Source organism: Camelus bactrianus, chromosome 7 (assembly GCF_048773025.1).
Source record: "Camelus bactrianus isolate YW-2024 breed Bactrian camel chromosome 7, ASM4877302v1, whole genome shotgun sequence".
Classification (NCBI taxonomy): Eukaryota; Metazoa; Chordata; class Mammalia; order Artiodactyla; family Camelidae; genus Camelus; species Camelus bactrianus.
In genome coordinates this window covers 61957272-61974944 of record NC_133545.1, presented here as the reverse complement: position 1 = coordinate 61974944, position 17673 = coordinate 61957272, and the positions used below count along the sequence as shown (strand labels likewise).

Below are 17673 nucleotides of genomic sequence, written 5' to 3'. Positions count from 1 at the left end.
TACATAGGATTAATACTTTTTGAAGGTTTTTATTAAATTTAATCTAATAGCTGCTCAAGTTTTCTGTTTCTTCTTAGGTCAGTTTTTATAAGTCTGTCAAAGAATTTGACCATTTCATCTGGTTTGGTAGATTTATTAGCATAAAATTTTTCATAATATTCCCTTATTTTCCTTTTAATGTCTGAAGGATCTGTAGTGATAACCACTCTCTAATTCTTGATATTGAAAATATGTATCATCTCTGCTTTGTTTTTTCTGTATCAGTATGGCCCTTTGTATCCTTGGGCTCTTTAAGTATCTAAAAATCTTAAGTTTTGTAATTAAAAATAGTAACTTGTGGAAAGGAAATTCTGGTGAACTCTCTCCTGATAAATTCATTAGATTGATGTATGTTGGTATGACCTGTCAGTGCACATGTGTAAATAGTTCTCTTGTTCACTTGAGGCCTCAAGTTTGACTTCTCTTTTTGATGTTTTGGAATTTTTAAATGCATTTTGGAAACCCTCTGAAGGCTAAGTATCTGAGTGAAAACTCGGCACATACTTAATTTTGGCTACTTTGAAGTTATAACATTTGCAGGATTATCTCCAGAGCGATTTTACATGCCTTTCTTTTTCTTTTTCAGTTGGAATCAACAGGATTAGGCCTAAGTAGTAGTAGACTAAGAACAACTCTAAACAGAATACAGGAAAGCCTCATTGATCTGGTAAGTAATCAGTTGGAATCAATTCTTTTGGGTTACTTAAAATAGAAATTAGCCATCTAATCAGTTACATGTGAATGTATGTTATGTGTACATTGAGTACACTAACTGCCTATAGGACGTCACATGGAGATTTCTTATAGTCTGAAAGAGAAAGCTAGTACACATGAAAGAGTATGATATTTGCTCTACCTTCAGTGCATGCTCAAAGAGAAGAAAGGTTTATGCAAAATTAATGTCATAGAATGACTAATCAAGGAGGTGAGACTTATGCTAAACTTGGAAGAGCAGGTACAGGATTAATGGGGAAGGAGAGAAAGAATAGCAGTCAAATTAAGGTTCAGAGGCTGAGCAAGGGTCTTTAGGTGAGAGCAAGCTTGGCCCAAATTTTGGTAGGTCTTTGTGATGGGACACTGGTATATGCCAAAGAGTTGTGTTGCAAAGAGTGTTTAGGACCACTTTATAAATGGCCTTAACATTCAAGAAGTTTGTGATGAGTTGGCTGTGCAGTAGGGAGTCTGAATTCTTAAATGTGTCACATGATGAAATGCATATTTTAAAAAGATAGGTAGCAAAACAGAACTGACTCTCAGTAGTGGTTAAGCCAACGTAAACATTTAAAATAAAAAAATGTTCCCTAAGCTTGGCCACTATAGCCAGAGATTTTTGTTATTCAGTGCATTTCTCTGCATCTATGAGTTTTCCTTTATTCCTTCATCTACCCAAACAAGCGATTATTTTCCTTTTTTTTTCTAATAAGCTCTACATTATGAGCCTATTTTTTTTTATTGAAGTTTTCATAAAGTAATGTAATCATTAATCCTTTTAAGAACTACTTTTTAGAATAATTAGTATGGGATGAGCATTTTTTTTTTTTAGTGCTGGAAAGTCATCAGTGCACAAAAGAGAGGTACTTCTCATCTTCTTGGAGCCTGTATTTTACTGGGGCAGAGAGACATATAAATGTATAATAGCGTCAGATAATAAGTGCTAGGAAGAAAATGAAGCAGAGTGATAGGACAGTGACTTTTGAGCAGAGATACGAGTAAAGTAAAAGAAGCATGTGTTGATATTTCAGGTGAGCACTGTTTATGCAGAAGAAACAAACTGTATACATCTTACCCATCTCCCTTACCATTTGGACATCTTTTTGCCGAGCACTTACATTTTTGATATATATTCATATTCATAGCACTTACCTTGGCACACAGCATCTCTTCAACAAATATTTATAGAGTAAATGAATAAACTCTAGTCCTTGAGTTTGGTGTCTCCTGGTTTGTTTTCTTGGTTTTGTTGTCCACTTAATCCTGATCTTCTTTTTCAGAGTCAAGTCTCCTCGTTTGACACAGCCATCTATTTCCCTTTTTTTTTTAGGGGGAGGAGCGTCTCTGTTGTGTAAAATCCACTGGCTTTCAGTCCCATTGGCAGTTTATCTGTGTTTGGATTTTGCACTTCCTTTTTTGATACTTGTATAACCTTGACCTGTAGATCTTGTTTTCCAGATCTTAGTCCACAGCTGAAAATTTTCTTGTTTCTGGCTGAATGCCTCAAGATTGATGGGCTGAAATTTACCAGTAGAGTCATTGACTCTAGTGCTTCTCTGCCATTTCTGCTAGTTACTAGCTTATGATTGTCAAAACACAATTCCAGATCTGACCCTTAAGGCATGAATTTAATGCTGCAGATTTTGTCATATGGTGTGTAATGAACTAGCATGACCAAGTAAACAGTGGGGGCAAATTAGCTGTTCTTTGAGACAAGCTGCCACCCATCTACTGATAAATTGTATCTGTAGCATCTGTCAGACCAGTTCTGTGTTCACTGGATAAATTTTTTTCCCAAACTGGTGTAGTAGTCAGGTTTAGAAATGTGTTTATTAAAACCAACTATACACCTCTTCCCAAAAATGAGTAGATAGGTATACCTGTTTTTTTCTGTGGCGCCTTGTCTTTTCAAGGTATCTTTTCTTTAAGTCCCTATTCTCACCATCTGTTAAATCAAAGACTGCACCTTGGAACTGAAAACTATGGGAGCAGTCTTTCCTCCTTCAGTTTGTAAGGAACGCTGACCTTTGACAGAGCCTCTCCAGGGTCCTTACTCCTCTAATGGATAAGACTCTACAGCAATACAGTAGAAGTTTTTCTGAAAATTTCCATCAGTTTCCAATGTTAATACATGTTAAATTATTACTAATACTGATAAGCATTGTTTTATTATTTTTAAAAATATTTTTTCATAAGCTGCTATATAAGTATTCTTCACTTCATTAATTTGCATCTACATTGGCAGAGAACATTAATTGGTTTCTTGCTATTCAATGCATTCTTTGGCTATTAAAATAATTTATAGCCGAATCAATATGGAACCACTGAATGCAAGTAGTATTTTTCCTTATATTTCTCCTATGTGTTAGTTAAAACTTTAGTAAGAACTTTTTTGGTAATTTTATTATCTCTCTCTCTATATATCTTCTAAGTTGTGCTTCTCTTTAAGTTGTAAAAGGCTCAAAATGGGATCATTATATTCTTAAAAATGCGACCTGAAATTCTTTGATATAAATTCACTGTAAACTAAAAAACTTTGACACATCAAATAAAAGTCTAAGAAAAGTAGTCTTATAGTAGATGAATAGGAAAGGATGTTAGTGTAGGGTGATAATGGTACCAGAAATGTGAATTTTTAGTTATGTACTTGATGACGCCAAATTGTTAGCTTTAAGACCTTTGGCCAACTTTAATCTTTGACAATAAAAATATATTTTAAATTGATCCAGAAATGTCCATAAATAGGAATTCTCTTTGTATTGGTGCATTAGTGGCAGGAAAGGCTGAAAATGTTAACTTTTCACTGTGACAATAAAGGCTGATTAGGGTTTCATTTCTTAAAGTCTTTCCTGTACTGGTATAAGCTGAAACACAGATCCTATCTTGGAGCTTTTCTGTTTAAGTACACAATAAGCACATACCATTACTTATGTCAGCTTCACATTTTGGTGACTCTCTTGCTCTCTTCAAGCGTATTTCCCTAAATGGATCTGTTTTTGAAGGTAGACCCATCAAGACTTGTTGATGGATTATAAGAGGGGTTTGACACTGAGAAGAGTCAAGGATGGCACCTAACTTCTGGAGAATGGAGGTGCCGTTACTGGGGATGGTTGAGACTTTTAGGAGGGGCACATCTGAGGAGGACATCAAGAATTCAGTTTCAGATACATTAAATGCACTACTGGTGAGAGAGGCCAGGGCTCATATATAAATCTTGAGGTATTGCCATGTGGATGGGATTTAAGCTGTGGGGCTAGATGAAGTCATCTAGGGAGTAGAATGTAAGTCTCAGGACTGAACTCTGGGGACATTCCCATATTTAAAAGTCAGGGGGAGTTTTCAGAGATGGATATTCAGAGTTGATTGTTGGATTTGGCCATAAGGAGGCCAATGGGAACCTTGAAAACTCTTTCTTTGGCATGGGGCAGACAAAAGCCTGATTGGAATAGGCTTGAAGAACAATAGGAGAGAAAGAGAAGATTCTTACCATCACCTCCTAATTGAGGGCCTGTTGATGCCAAGAGGCATGCCAAGGACTTGAAATGCAAAGAGGGTGAAATTGGTTCCTACCCTCCAAGAACTCATAGTGAGGTAGGGGGAGTCAGAAAACAACAACTGATAAAGTACACTTTATGATGCCTCATACAGGTATACGTGTATGTATAGGTAATGTTAACACACGTAAGATACTTATTCTTCTTGGGAGACTGAGAAAGTTACAGAAAGGAGGCAATAATATGAGCTCAGACTTAAAAAATGAGGTAAGAGCTAGGCAGACAAGAGAGAACTGGTAAGATGGGAATGTCAGTAGGACAGGTGTAGCAAACAGTCCAGAGGGTCTAGACCTTAGCAGGTAGAGAGATTATCTTGAAATGAGGCTGGCAAGGTAGCCATTTGTAAAGGAGTATTATCTTGGCAACAAGTTTAGGCTTTTTTCCTGTAAGAAAGGGATTGTCAATTGAAACTTTTAAATTAGGGAGTGGTATGATCACATCTCCATTTTAGAAAGATCACCTAGGTATTATTGAAAGATAAACCAGTTGACTGTGTGGAATGTGGAGTAAAAGCAGGAGAAGCTAGAGGGACTACTGGGGACATTTAGAATAGTCCAGTCAAGGATGCTGTGGGGCCTTGGTCTTGATGAAGTAGTGACATGAGGAACAAACCACAGAGGTGTCTGTTTAGGCATGATGGAGGTGAGAAAGGGTTGCCAAGGATGATCCTAAAGTTCTTCACTTGGACAGCCTAGATGTGGTTAAATAGCCACCAAAGTAAATTAAATAGCATAGGCAACCAACTGGTACCAAACAGTATGTAATTTTATGATTTTTTTTTTTTTTTTGGCAGAAGTTGGGTGATTATTTTCCTTTTTAGTTGAAGGAAATGAATAATGGAGCTGTGACATTGATTAATTTGCATTGTTCCCTTATCTGGATTCTCCTTAGAGAAAGCATAGTTGTTTCCACTTTTAAATGCGAATTGAGTAATTCGAGATTGAAGAGAGACAATACCTTTCGTAGAAAATAAGGTATAAGAAAGAACTAAAGAAGAATAAAACCATTTTCTAACTTGAAAGATTTTATAATGTTTTATGTCCATTTTGCTAAATTTATAAACCTAATTACACTACCAGCCTCCTATGCATGTGATGTGTCTTTTGTTCGTAAGGAAAATGTTAGAGATTTGTGACTATTGGTAATTGATTTAAAAAGTAATGTAGATTTATATTTTGTACACTTTTAGACTTGTTTGTATTCAATTTTTGTGCTATAATTTTCTTTGAGGATCTTTTAAGGTTCAGTCCATTCTGCTTTTTGGACATCCCTTCCTTTTATTTCCATTGACCATCTTCAGATCAATAGTCTGTCCCTAGACATTTACAATACAGTTGATTCTGTTTCAGTTTAGAACTATATTTCAGTCCTGCCTTCTTGGGATTATACCGAAGTTATACTTCAGTGTGGAAATGGTTAATCACAATATAATTTTATCAGCTTGGTTCTGGAGGGGCAGCCTCCTTTCCCTCATTCACAAGCTGCTGAAGGGCGTCTCACTACTGTCTCTGTGAAATGTCTGACAAGTCATGAGGATTCTTTGTATTGGTCTACTTCAGGTCCTGTGCAGATAATAGCGTATGGAGTTTTGGATCATTTCCTTAGTATAAAAAGGAAAGTTTTAGTAGTTAGAGAATATAAAAGAAGGAAGAAAAGAACTGAAACTAAGTGTAATTAGTGTATGCCTAAGTGTATTTTAATTACAGTTCCAGTTTGTAAAGTCACGTGGTTTATTGCTGTTAGATTTGCTACTTCAGTCTGCGTGTGTATGTATGTTCTATTTTTAGGAAGTTTTAACTGATCCTACTGCCACACTCACAGCAGCAGAAGAGAGAAAGGAGAAGGTGCCGAGCCCTCACCTCAGTCACCTGGTGGTTTTGACATCTGGGGATACACTGTATGGGTTGGCGGAAAGAGTGGTAGCCACAGAATCCTTGTAAGTTGTCAAAAACAGTTGTTTGCCATTAAATATTTAAGAAAGGTTGTAAGAGTAAGCATGGTATAATTATCCTGCTAGCTTACATACATCTTCTACTTCTAAATATCACTTATGTTTTTCTGAGAAGTATATCCTAAGATAGATTACCAATCGAGTTTTAAAACTGCATGGCTGATTTTCAGGTATATAAATGGAAGGAAGGAAACCTTTTAAGTTTCAATCTTTAGCAACGTGATCCTTGCTTTAAGTAAGACTTTAGAAAAGCATGTTATACTGTAGTACTTTATGTTTCCCCATTGAATTATGATTCCAGAGAAACAGTAGTTACATTGTCACTTTAGTGTTAATGTAGTCAACCCTTGACATCAGCAGGAGTGCCTCCTGACCTTTGTAAATCCCCAAATTCTTTAATAAAATTAAAGCATGTAACTTCTTCCATAAAATGTAGTCCAGTGTAATTCAAGAGTTTCTGTGTGCATAACTAAAAGTAGAGAGAAGTAGTATGGCTGCCCGCAGCCTTCCAGCCAGATGACTCCCCCTTGTGTACACCAGCCTCCTAGCCTGAAGTTCACGTGCGTGTCTCAACCCAGTCCCAGTGTGTTGCCTGTTAGGAATGTTTGGCTAAGTTCTGAAAAGTGTCAGGTGTTAAATCTGTGAATTCACAGATCTGTTGTGTGTAATTACATGGCATCTTTAAAAGAAATCCTTTCAAAAAATACTGTTGTATTCTTTCTTCAGTCTTTTGTGTTATCTGTGCTCATATCTTACATGCAAAGCAGCATAATTCTGCACCTTTTGGTAACCAGATTAACTCCTTTGAAAGTTGGCTGCCTTTCACATCAGATCACGTTCAGTGATAAACTTAGCATCAATTTTTGTGTGAATTGTAAATGAGTATGTCAGGTAGTAATGCAAGATAGTTCTTTAAAATGGAAAATAATGTTAATTGTTAAACTTTTGCTCAGGGATCTTAAAGATTCGTTATAGAGAAATATTGACAGGCTCTAAAACCTGTGTTTTGTTTACACGGCGGGTTATTTATTCCCTTTAGAGTATTCTTGGCTGAACAGTTCGAGTTCCTTCAGCCGCATCTGGATGCTGTGATGCCAGCGGTCAAAAAACCCTTTCTTCAGCAGTTTTATTCCCAGGTCAGACATGTATTGTATATCATTTCAACTGTGAGCAAGATGGGGCTGTCACACATTATTCAGGGGTTTTTTTTATTAGTGGTCAGTCTCCCAACCCGAGGAGAGCTTGATTAGAGTGTTCTTTTATTCAGTCATGAATTCCTGTATTAAATAATTACTTATTGAGCACCTCATATAGCTTTTAGTCTAGTGGAAGAGCAATTAAAGCTGTATTTACAATAAAGTAAAATTGGGGGAAAGAAACAGTGTCAGGGTATTTAACCTTGACTGGAGGAAGGGCGGGGTGTGGTTGGAAGAAGGTTGTCCAGGAAGGCTGTCATGAGGAAATAATGTTTAAGCTGGACCAACAAGAAAGAGGGTGAATCAGGAGAATGTTGTGCACTAAAGGGAGTAGCTTACATGAAGATCTGCAGATGAGAGGGAGCATGGTGCATGTGAGCAGCTGAGGAAAACTCAAATTGCCAGAACAAGAAAGAGGGCTAGTGATGAGGAAAATGGCTGGGGTGATTCAGCAGAAACAGCATGATGTACGGCGCTCCAGGCCAGGAGTTGGACTTTGTGTCGAGGGTGCTGGGAAGCTGCTAGAGAATTTGGAACAGGTGGTGAGTAGCATGGTCAGGTGTATATTTTGTTTAGAAAGAGGAGCTCGGGGGCAGTTGGAAGAACGGACTTTAGATGGCAACCCTTGAGGCTGGAGACCAGCTCAAAGGCTGTCAGACTAATGCAAGTGAGAGATGGTGGAATCTTGAGGTGTGGTTTGGAGGCGGGAGTGGAAATGAAGAGAAACGAAAGAACTTGAGAAGTATTTGCTAGTCTCCATGAAAGTCTGTAGTTCTTTTATAGTTGTATTGTCAGTGGACTAAAGTTTATTGAATGTCTCAAAATATGTTTTGAGTCTGACCTTTGTGCATGAGTTAAAAGTATTTTCATAATTTAAAACTTCAAGTATATATATATAGTTTTATTTTCAGATGTGATGTGTACAAGAAATAGGAACAAAGTATTCTTTATAAATTTGATACTTTGGGAAACTTTGTTTTCATTTCTGTGAAATTTATTTCAGACAGTCTCAACGGCCAGTGAACTACGCAAACCAATTTACTGGATTGTAGCTGGTAAAGCCATTGATTATGAACAGATGTTGCTCCTCATGGCTAATGTGAAATGGGATATAAAAGAAATTATGTCACAGCACAACATATACGTAGATGCGTTGTTGAAGGCAAGTACTCTGGGAAACATCTTTGTTAAAGACAGTTCTGCTAAGGAGACTGTTCCTGTAATTGTGATAGCTCTGAAGTTACAGCTGAGATTATAGCTATTACCACATGCCAGCATTCCCGTGATATTAACGTCCCTGAGATGGATTAGGCTTTCTTTCCGAATTGTGTGTTCTTTTAGAGCCAAGAATACTTCGTAGGTGTTTTGTTTCTGCTCACTAATTTCCCGTTTTGAGTTAGAGTTTGATTAGCGTGTCTTGACTGGCTTTCATATTATGTGATCTCAATAGCCATGACTGAAGTGACAAGAAGATATTTCTGTTTAATTAGAAGAATTTCTATAGTTGAGTGGGTGTATTCACTAGTAAGAGACTACCTTCATGATTATTCTAAGTTGTTTTTTTCCAGCAGTCATATTACTTTTGCAGTGTGTCATGCAAACACTTTTGTGTTTAATGATTTACATTTATAAGTTTTCTGGAAAGAATTGTGGGGTTTTTTTCATTATGCATTAAGAGATATTTCTAAATCAACTGGCACGTGCCATGCACTGATCTAGGTGCTGGCAATATAGTTGTGAATTGAGGAACTTACACGTCATCAAGGAATTTACATGCCAGTGAGGGGACAGCAGTAAAGAGATATGTTAATATATAATATGTCAGGTGATGAATAGTCCTGTGAAAAAATAACCAGCCAAACAGGGATAGACAGTGGCAAAGTATGGTGAGTCATAAAGTGAGAATTGAGGAGCGGCCTGAAGGAAGTGAGGAAATGGACCGTGTGCATGTCTGAGGTGAGGAAAGAGCATCTGAGAAAATGAAAACAGCTTTCAGAAAAGTTTTGCTTTTCATATTTGTCAGTGAAAAGAAAATTGGCCCTTCATACCTCCTGACTTATCTCATTTACACAAACATTCTTACCTGCTTAGTCCAAGTCGATAAATAATAGCCTGGGACTCTTGAGAACCAGTAAACAAAGTCGGAGATCAAAACAGATAGCAGCAGAATTCATCGGGTTTGCCAACTCCCAGCGACCTAGGGGACCCTCCTGGAGGGCTGGGTTGAGGACTGTGGGGCTGTCCCCAGACTCAAGGAACCACAGGTACGGGTGCTAATCATAATCAGTTAGCAGGATCTAGGCATTAGCATGAGATCTAAGGGTGCTCTGTAATTGCCAACCTGAAAGAACTTGATTGATTTCTAGGCACCCAGGAGATGTCAGCTGGGAATTTTAATTTGGAATGTAGAAGATGAATGGTGTTTATAAATAATCACACCTCTTTTTTTTTTTTTTAAACAATTCTACTTTTGAAAAGTTGATTCTATTTTTTATAACTTGCTGATTATAGTACTTATGGGGATGCAAGAAGAAAGAGACTTGTGCCCTCAGTGAACATGCATACAAGAAGGAGGCTACTTGCGTCAGTCATTCTTAATTCCAAGAAACAATATATAAAAAAGAACCAATGTTACTTTCTTTCATAAAGGAACTTTTATGATAACTTTTGTTCTTTCTGTTACTTTTCCAAGTCCAAACCTTTAGGTAAAAGCAGACTGCATTTGTTGCCCCAAAAGAATCAAAAGTAAAATGAAGTGGTTTTATTATTCATTTAACAACAAGCATTCTTGAACATTGAATTTAGCAATGAGTAGAATGACATTTTATATAGTAAGCATATGCATTTATCTTTTAACTATTAATGAAAATAACTGAATTCTGACTCTTGAAATCTAAAGCAGAGTTTAGTGAATAATAAATACAGTAGCAGATACTGCTGTTCTACTGGATTCATGAAATGAAAAAAAGAGCACTATTTGCTTCCTTTGATTTTCTAAAGTAAGCTGAATGGATTGAAGGTCCACTTCTTTTTCATAAAAGTTGAGAGCAGTTAACTGTCAAAAATAAATCATGAAAAAATTGTGATTTAGGAAGACTCAGATAAGCAAAGGATAACCCACCAATTATGTGATAACTTGACTGGTGATGATCAGATTAGATTTTTTTCCACCTGTATGTTACTAGGAAATTGGAACGCATGCCAGTCTCGACTTGATAAGCATTCTGTAGCTTCTCTATCAAGGAAACGAAAGAAAAAAAATATCATTTTAGGTCTTGTTAAGTTTATTTCAACTACGTTGTCAAGGAAGGATTAACGGCATTTACGTTTGTAAATGAACATATTTAGATGATGGTAGTCCAGAGAAATCAGAAATAAATTTATTGAAGAGTGAACCATCTGCTGCTTCCATGTAATTGTTGGAAATGTGTAAATTAGTTACATATATTATAATTTTTAGTAGAGTGGTATTATAAAAGTTACTAATAAGTAGTAAAAGTGGTTGTATTTTTTCTATAGTTCAGTTTTTCTATAGTTAATGAGACAATATGGGGGTTTTTTTGTGCTAAAATTTACAGCTATTACATGACTTTTGAATCACTCAGTATGTAATAGTTTTACTTTAAAAATGTTTAGGAAAGAGAATAATTTATCAGATTGCTCTCTAAGGAGTATAGTTACAAATTACAAATAGTTTACTCTGAGTCGAAAGCTCATTAAAACACTTGTAAAATCTGGGTTTCTTGAAGATATTTTTAAAGACCTATTATGTTATTAAGCCTTTTTAATCCATACTGACAGAAAAATTTGAAATGTAGAAACATTTGAACATTGTTATTTAATCAGTTAATGACACTTACTTCCTTTGAAAAGAAATGTCATGTACACTGTATTACAACATAATTTATTCAATTTGATACACTTGAAAAAAAGACTTCACACTAAGTCCAAATTATCTTTGGCATTATCTCTTTTTGTTTTACTTGACTTCATTCTGAGTCTTTTTAAATCTTTTTTGCCACTAAGATAGGAGAGCAATGTAGCATTATAATTATATTCACATATGGCCATGATCTTTGTCTTCTTAGGAATTTGAGCAGTTTAACATGAGGTTAAATGAAGTTTCTAAGAGAGTTCGGATACCCTTGCCCGTGTCTAATATACTTTGGGAACATTGTATACGCCTGGCTAATAGAACTATTGTGGAAGGGTAAGTTCTTCAGGAAAGCATTATCCGATTCTTCAGTGATAAATCATAATATATGAATAACATTATATGTCATCACTAATGGATGGAGAGAACAGGTAGAGATAGTGATAAGTAGCAGACAGTCCCATAATAATTCAGGTTTGATTTTGGAATATAATTTGGGAAGAAACCTTCAGCCCCACTGTGTCCTCCCTTTTTCTTTTCTTGCTTAGAAACAGCTAGTAGAACAGTGAGGAATGCAGCATCTAATGGATGTCTGAAAGTAATCATTATTATAACCTAATAATACAATTATGATGATGATTATACGTAACATTCATTGAACACTATATGTCATTTACTGAACTAAGGACTTTGTAAGATTCTGTTATCAATCTTAACATAAATTGTCAATAATGGTATTTTTCTCTGTGTTTTATCAACAGAGAGAGAGCCTAGCCTCAGAAAATCAAGGCTTAATGAGGTTAAGTCACTTATCCAAGTTCACAGTTTTTAAATGTAGAGAATGCTTATGAGTGCCTGAGTTTCTAATGGCAAAATCAGTCCTCGTAACCACTATGTCATTGTTAATGATATCATTATTATAACACTGTAAACTATAGAAATCTTTCATTTTTTTTTAGTTTACAGATCTAAAGTAATTTTCCCATTCACTCAGAGACCCTGCCCACGACATCTGGAACGCAGTTAAGAATCAGTAATACATTTAAAATATTCCTGGAAAGCAGATCGCTATTTCAAAGATGATTCACAGTGATCTAGAACTGCACATCAGTTGAATGTTCACACTATCATTCTCTATATCATTTCTCTTCAGTTCTTATTTGTTCTATAAAAAGAAAAAAGAAAAAAAAAAAGAATGTGTTAGAAGTTAGAAAGTGGAAGGTGACCGTGACAAGCTGACAACAGCCTTGGCATTTTGTATTGAAACCGAAAGTGCTGTAAATCCCACAGAGGCTCTGTGTCAGCAGTCATGACTGGAAAGTACTCCTAATAAACTTGTTTAATAGTAGAAACATGAATTACAAATGTTATATTTCTGTATAAAACACTTTTTATTAAAAAAAAGAAAGAGAGATGGGTAACTTCAAATGATATAAACAACTATTCTTGCAGATTTCCTTAGGGGAGGTACCTTGTTTCCTATGGTTGGATTCTCCACATATTGTCTGATTGAAGAAATATTACTTATGAATAATAAAATGTTGTACTGTTAGGGTTAGCGTATTTACTCGTATTACTAGTCCACCTTTGAACACACAGTTTTTCAGTGTTGTGGGGTGTCAGAATAAGTTTCTAAAGTGTCTTATTATGAAAACTGTGTAAATAATTTCTACGTTTATATGCTCCTGTGTTTCTTGGGTTTGCTGAATGTTTATGGGAGAGTTATTTCATTTTTTTCTTTGCTTTAAGTGGTTAAAATATTGAAGAGTTTTATGATGCTAAGATTACTTGGGAATATTCATAGCTTAGTTTTATACATAATTCTTGGCAGCCAGATTAACTGGAATACCAGCGTTAACTGTCTTACAGAGGATTATGTTAATTGAACGTGCACAACTATAGTCTGCAGTGCAGCAGCAAAGAGCCTTATAGGTCATTTGATCTCTTTGCTTTGCAAGTGAGGAGCCTGAGGCCCAGGCAGGAAAAATGACTACTGAGTGACAGGGCCTGAACACAACCCCATCCTTCTGACTCAAGGCTCATGTGTTCTTTTTCCTGTAATCCTCTTGTGGAATGTCACCAAATGTGGGTTAGAGAAAAGTTTAAGTACCTGAACGCTTCTTTTTCTAACCATTCCATCATTTATGTTTTTTAAAATTATTATTGTGTATCTTAGATATGCCAACGTCAAGAAGTGTAGTAATGAGGGTCGTGCCTTGATGCAATTGGACTTTCAACAGTTTTTAATGAAACTTGAAAAACTAACAGATATTAGACCCATTCCCGATAAAGAATTTGTGGAGACCTATATTAAAGCCTACTACCTAACTGAGAATGACATGGAACGCTGGATCAAAGAGCACAGGGTGAGAGCTGCGAAGCAGTTAATTCCATTTTTACTCCTTTTCCTTTGTGCTGTTCTTGTCTGGTGTATGATATAATTCAAAATCGTGAGGGTGAAATAGAAAATTTGCTTTTTTAGCATGAGCTCCTTAGAGCTGGTCTTTACGATACTCACAGTCTGTGCAGTGTGCCCTTTGCCTAATCAGATCCTTTTGAGACTTTGTGAACTGTAACAGTAATTACCTGGAGAGATAGCCCCAGTTTGAACTTTAGCTGTGTTTATCCTTAGGCTGTGTTGTAGGAAAAGGCTGCAGATGGTTAACATCAAGACAGATTGAATATAACAACATTGAAAAGATTCACAGGCTAAAGTCTTACAGGGCTCAAACTGTCTTGCAGCCCTCAACACTGAATGGGCGACAGCCTCAACACACTGACATGTAGTAGTGATGATTAGATTTATTAGTATTTAAATAGTTGAGTTTTAACTTCATCCTACCTTAGATCTTACATTTTACCATAAGTATAGATGAGATTATTTTTCTTTTGTGTAGATATAAATAAGTAGAGAAAATTACTATTTATAACAAGTGCTATTTAGGATGCTGAATTTTTGACACAGTTCGACTCAAGTATCACCAGAGCATGCTCAATACAGGAATCTTTTCTGTACAATTGTATCATTTGTCTAGATAGACAGTATGTGAAGACAGATTTAACGAAAATATGAGAAGTGTTAAAATTATCATCAAATCTGATTCCATCACTTACTCTAGTGTTCACATTTATTTATGCTATAAACATCATGGGTAAAAGCTAAGTAAATTTTTATTTCGTTTTACTGGGTAAGAAAGTGAGGAATTACTTACATTTACTTTATCAGGCTCATTCTTTCTAGTTTCAACAGTCTAGAAAAATGAAATGAGTTTTAGCCAGAAACATTAGCCTGAGTGTTGCATAAATGTGCCTACTGTACGTACAGCAGTTTCAGATCTTTGAGAGCAAAGTAGAAACATATGTGCTATTTTCAGTGACTGATCAGTGCACCAGAATTGAGCAAAATGTCACCACTTTAGTCCCACTGATCTCTGTCGTTTGAGAACCACAGTGCTAAACCAGATGCAGATGGACTGCTGAATGTTGCTAGAATCCATTTACTGTAGTGAGCTGTAAACACTTTGGGGCTGGTACTGAGGAAGGCGTTGGGTAGGAGGACAAGTAGCTGAGAAGAAAAGGCACAGCTCTTAGGGATCCAATTTGATGTGAGGACAATGCCTGTTGGCGAGTTTCTTTTAATACAGTGGGCTAAAAATTTTAGGTTAGTATTTTAGAAGAACCCTAACTAACTGATACTTGTAATTGATTGAAATTTGCCCAGCCGCAGGGATTGTCCTGTTTTCCAGAGAATTTGCCACAGTGTCTACTGCAGTGCTTGGGTGGTGCTTTCTAAATGTTGAGTGATGACTTGAGAGAATTCCCCGGGTACTTACAGGTACTCTCAGAGATCACATACACAAACTGAGCAGTTTGCTAATTTTTTTAAATGAACTCTTCCTCTTATTTTGAAATTGCACTGTCTTTATTGGTTACCTCCAGTGAAGACCTGTTCTTTTCTCATTAGATGATAGTTCACAACTCTCTTCCCCTAGCTGAACTCTTGCTATTCATCCTCCAGTAACAAGTCAAGTTGTAAAACTTTCTGATGAGTTCCATTCATCCTCATCCTAATAACTTATCTGAAATTCAGGAACCAAATAGGTTTGTGCAGCACAAAATGCTTATACAGTTGACCCTTGGGCAACATGGACTTGAACTTTACAGGTCCACTTATATGCGAATTTTTTTCAGTAGTAAATGCCACAGTACTCCACAGTCCTCAGTTGGTTGAATCCTTGGATAGGATGGCCAACTATAAATTATGTGCAGTTTTGACTGTGTGGAAGATTGGCACCCCTAACTCCTGCGTTGTTCAAGGGTCAGCTGTAGTCTTAATTTTACTTTCTAGCTGCCAATTACAATACAAGGGTTTAAAAACCAGTAACTTTCTGATCTTTGTTACCTTATTCATTTATTGTATCTCAGAAGAGTTGTTCTGTGCTTGGAGATTTTTTTTCTTTTACCTAAAATGTTGGCAAAATGTACCACGCCAGAAACTACTTAGTAGCATTTTAAAAATTTGAGATGTCAGTGTATTTTGATAACTTAATAACAAAGACTCTCACAGAAACAAGCATAGAGTGTGAACTTAAAAGTAGCAAGAAGCATAGGCATGTTATCTGCCATATCACTTCAAGACTCTAGTGCTTCTTGTTTCAAATGTGTACTAAGGTGTCCTTACTCCCTGCTCTTACAGCTCTGTACCTAGTTTCTCTTCCATGTTTCAACTACAGTTTCCATTGCTTTTCACTGGTTTGTAGTGCTCAGTAACTAGCTACCAAGACTCGAATAGCTCTCTGCCTGTTCTTTTTTTTTTTTTTTTTTTCGCATTGATCACATACGTGTGTTTTAGTGTACTAAATCTGAATCTTCTTTTTCCGAGCAGGAGTATTCAACGAAGCAGCTGACCAATCTGGTAAATGTTTGCCTGGGATCCCATATCAATAAGAAAGCAAGACAAAAACTTCTGTCTGCTATAGATGATATAGACAGACCCAAAAGATAAGGAACACAGTTCTGTTTCCTCAGTGGCATTGATCTTCTCTCAACATATATGACACGAAAGCCAATTTTTCATGCACTCGTGACAACTGTCTTAAGAAAACTCTGTGCGTGTTCTTTCCAACTAGGAAGTGGGAAACATCAAAGTTTGTGTGGTGTTCTCAAATGACTTTTATATGCCCTGCTCTCTCCTCTCCAATTTTCAGTCTCATTTGTTGTATTCCTTTCTTGTAATATTGCCTCATCATAACTATTGTTATGTGACTACAGCTACACATTTTACTAAAGAATGTACCATAAGTATATTATTAGAAGAAACAGTGACAGCACAGCACATTCATGGGCAGTTTTGGAGAATGAATTTATGTTGGCATTTTTCTACCCTCTGAATTTGGTTCATATGAGAGGGCTAATGTACAGTATCTCCTAATTATGAACACTGCATGACAATTGAAAAGTACATGTAAGTGAAGTAGTTGAAAAATCAGTATGCTGTCTGTGTTTTAAAATGTCAAAGTTGTGCTGCAGTTAATTTGGTTATGGCACAGTGATCATAAATGATGAAATTAAATAAATATTATAATCTAACATGATCAACCTATGTGAGACTGCATTTTGATATTTTTCCACAGCAGGCAGATTTCATGAAACTATAATGGAATTTTTTTTAGCATGTTCTAATTTTAATGGTCTTATATCCTGAAACCAGTGGTGAAAAGTAATTTCATTGGGCACACCTATTCATTGCCTGAGTAGCATGCAGAATGGTGATTGTGGGAGTTCCGTCTTTTCCTTCCTTCTTTCCTTCCTCCCTTCCTTTTTTAAATATGGGATACTTTTTCATAGAAGCTTTGCTCTCTTTGAATTCAGCTTTTGTCTTAGAACAGCAGAACCTGGCTTAGCTGACTCAGGAAAAGAACTGCTGGTTAGTCAGTAACCATAAGTATAGGGTCTTACGTTCGCCATTTTTAAGTATCTGCTTTGTATCACAAATGCGATATGAGTTTAGCCAATGATAAACTTTGGAACTCAGTCTATGATAACAGTGTACTATTACTCTAAACTTTGCTTTGAAGCCAGGAATCTTCTGCCGACATCTGTGACGTAAAAATCAGTTTCCCGTGCACTCCTGCCAGCTGTCTGATAAGGAATTTTGTGTGTGTTCTTTCTGACTGGGAGTAGAAGAAGCTTGTGTGGTGTTGGTCCAGGATTCCTGGGCATGACTATAACAGCAGCAGCTCACAGAGTCCTGAAGCATCTCGTGAGGAACAGGCCTTGTGTCCTGTGAGTCTTCTGAGAGCTGAAGTGCTGAAGTGAACGGCACAGTGTGGCATGTGATCAAGCGCA

The 17673-nt window shown here is 36.4% G+C and overlaps 1 protein-coding gene across 2 annotated transcripts in view; it reads left to right on the top strand.

Annotated features, from left to right (window-relative positions):
• The window catches only part of VPS50 (VPS50 subunit of EARP/GARPII complex), a 105807-nt gene extending 88888 nt beyond the window's left edge, over nucleotides 1-16919 (top strand). For both annotated transcript variants that reach the window (XM_010972686.3, XM_074367481.1), the window contains 7 exons: nucleotides 626-706; nucleotides 6092-6240; nucleotides 7295-7391; nucleotides 8455-8613; nucleotides 11540-11661; nucleotides 13502-13691; nucleotides 16211-16919. In XM_010972686.3, coding sequence (XP_010970988.2) covers nucleotides 626-706; nucleotides 6092-6240; nucleotides 7295-7391; nucleotides 8455-8613; nucleotides 11540-11661; nucleotides 13502-13691; nucleotides 16211-16330 — 918 coding nt within the window. In that variant the 3' untranslated portion in view covers nucleotides 16331-16919. The remainder of the gene's footprint in view (nucleotides 1-625; nucleotides 707-6091; nucleotides 6241-7294; nucleotides 7392-8454; nucleotides 8614-11539; nucleotides 11662-13501; nucleotides 13692-16210) is intronic.
• The last annotated feature ends 754 nt before the right edge of the window (nucleotides 16920-17673 follow it).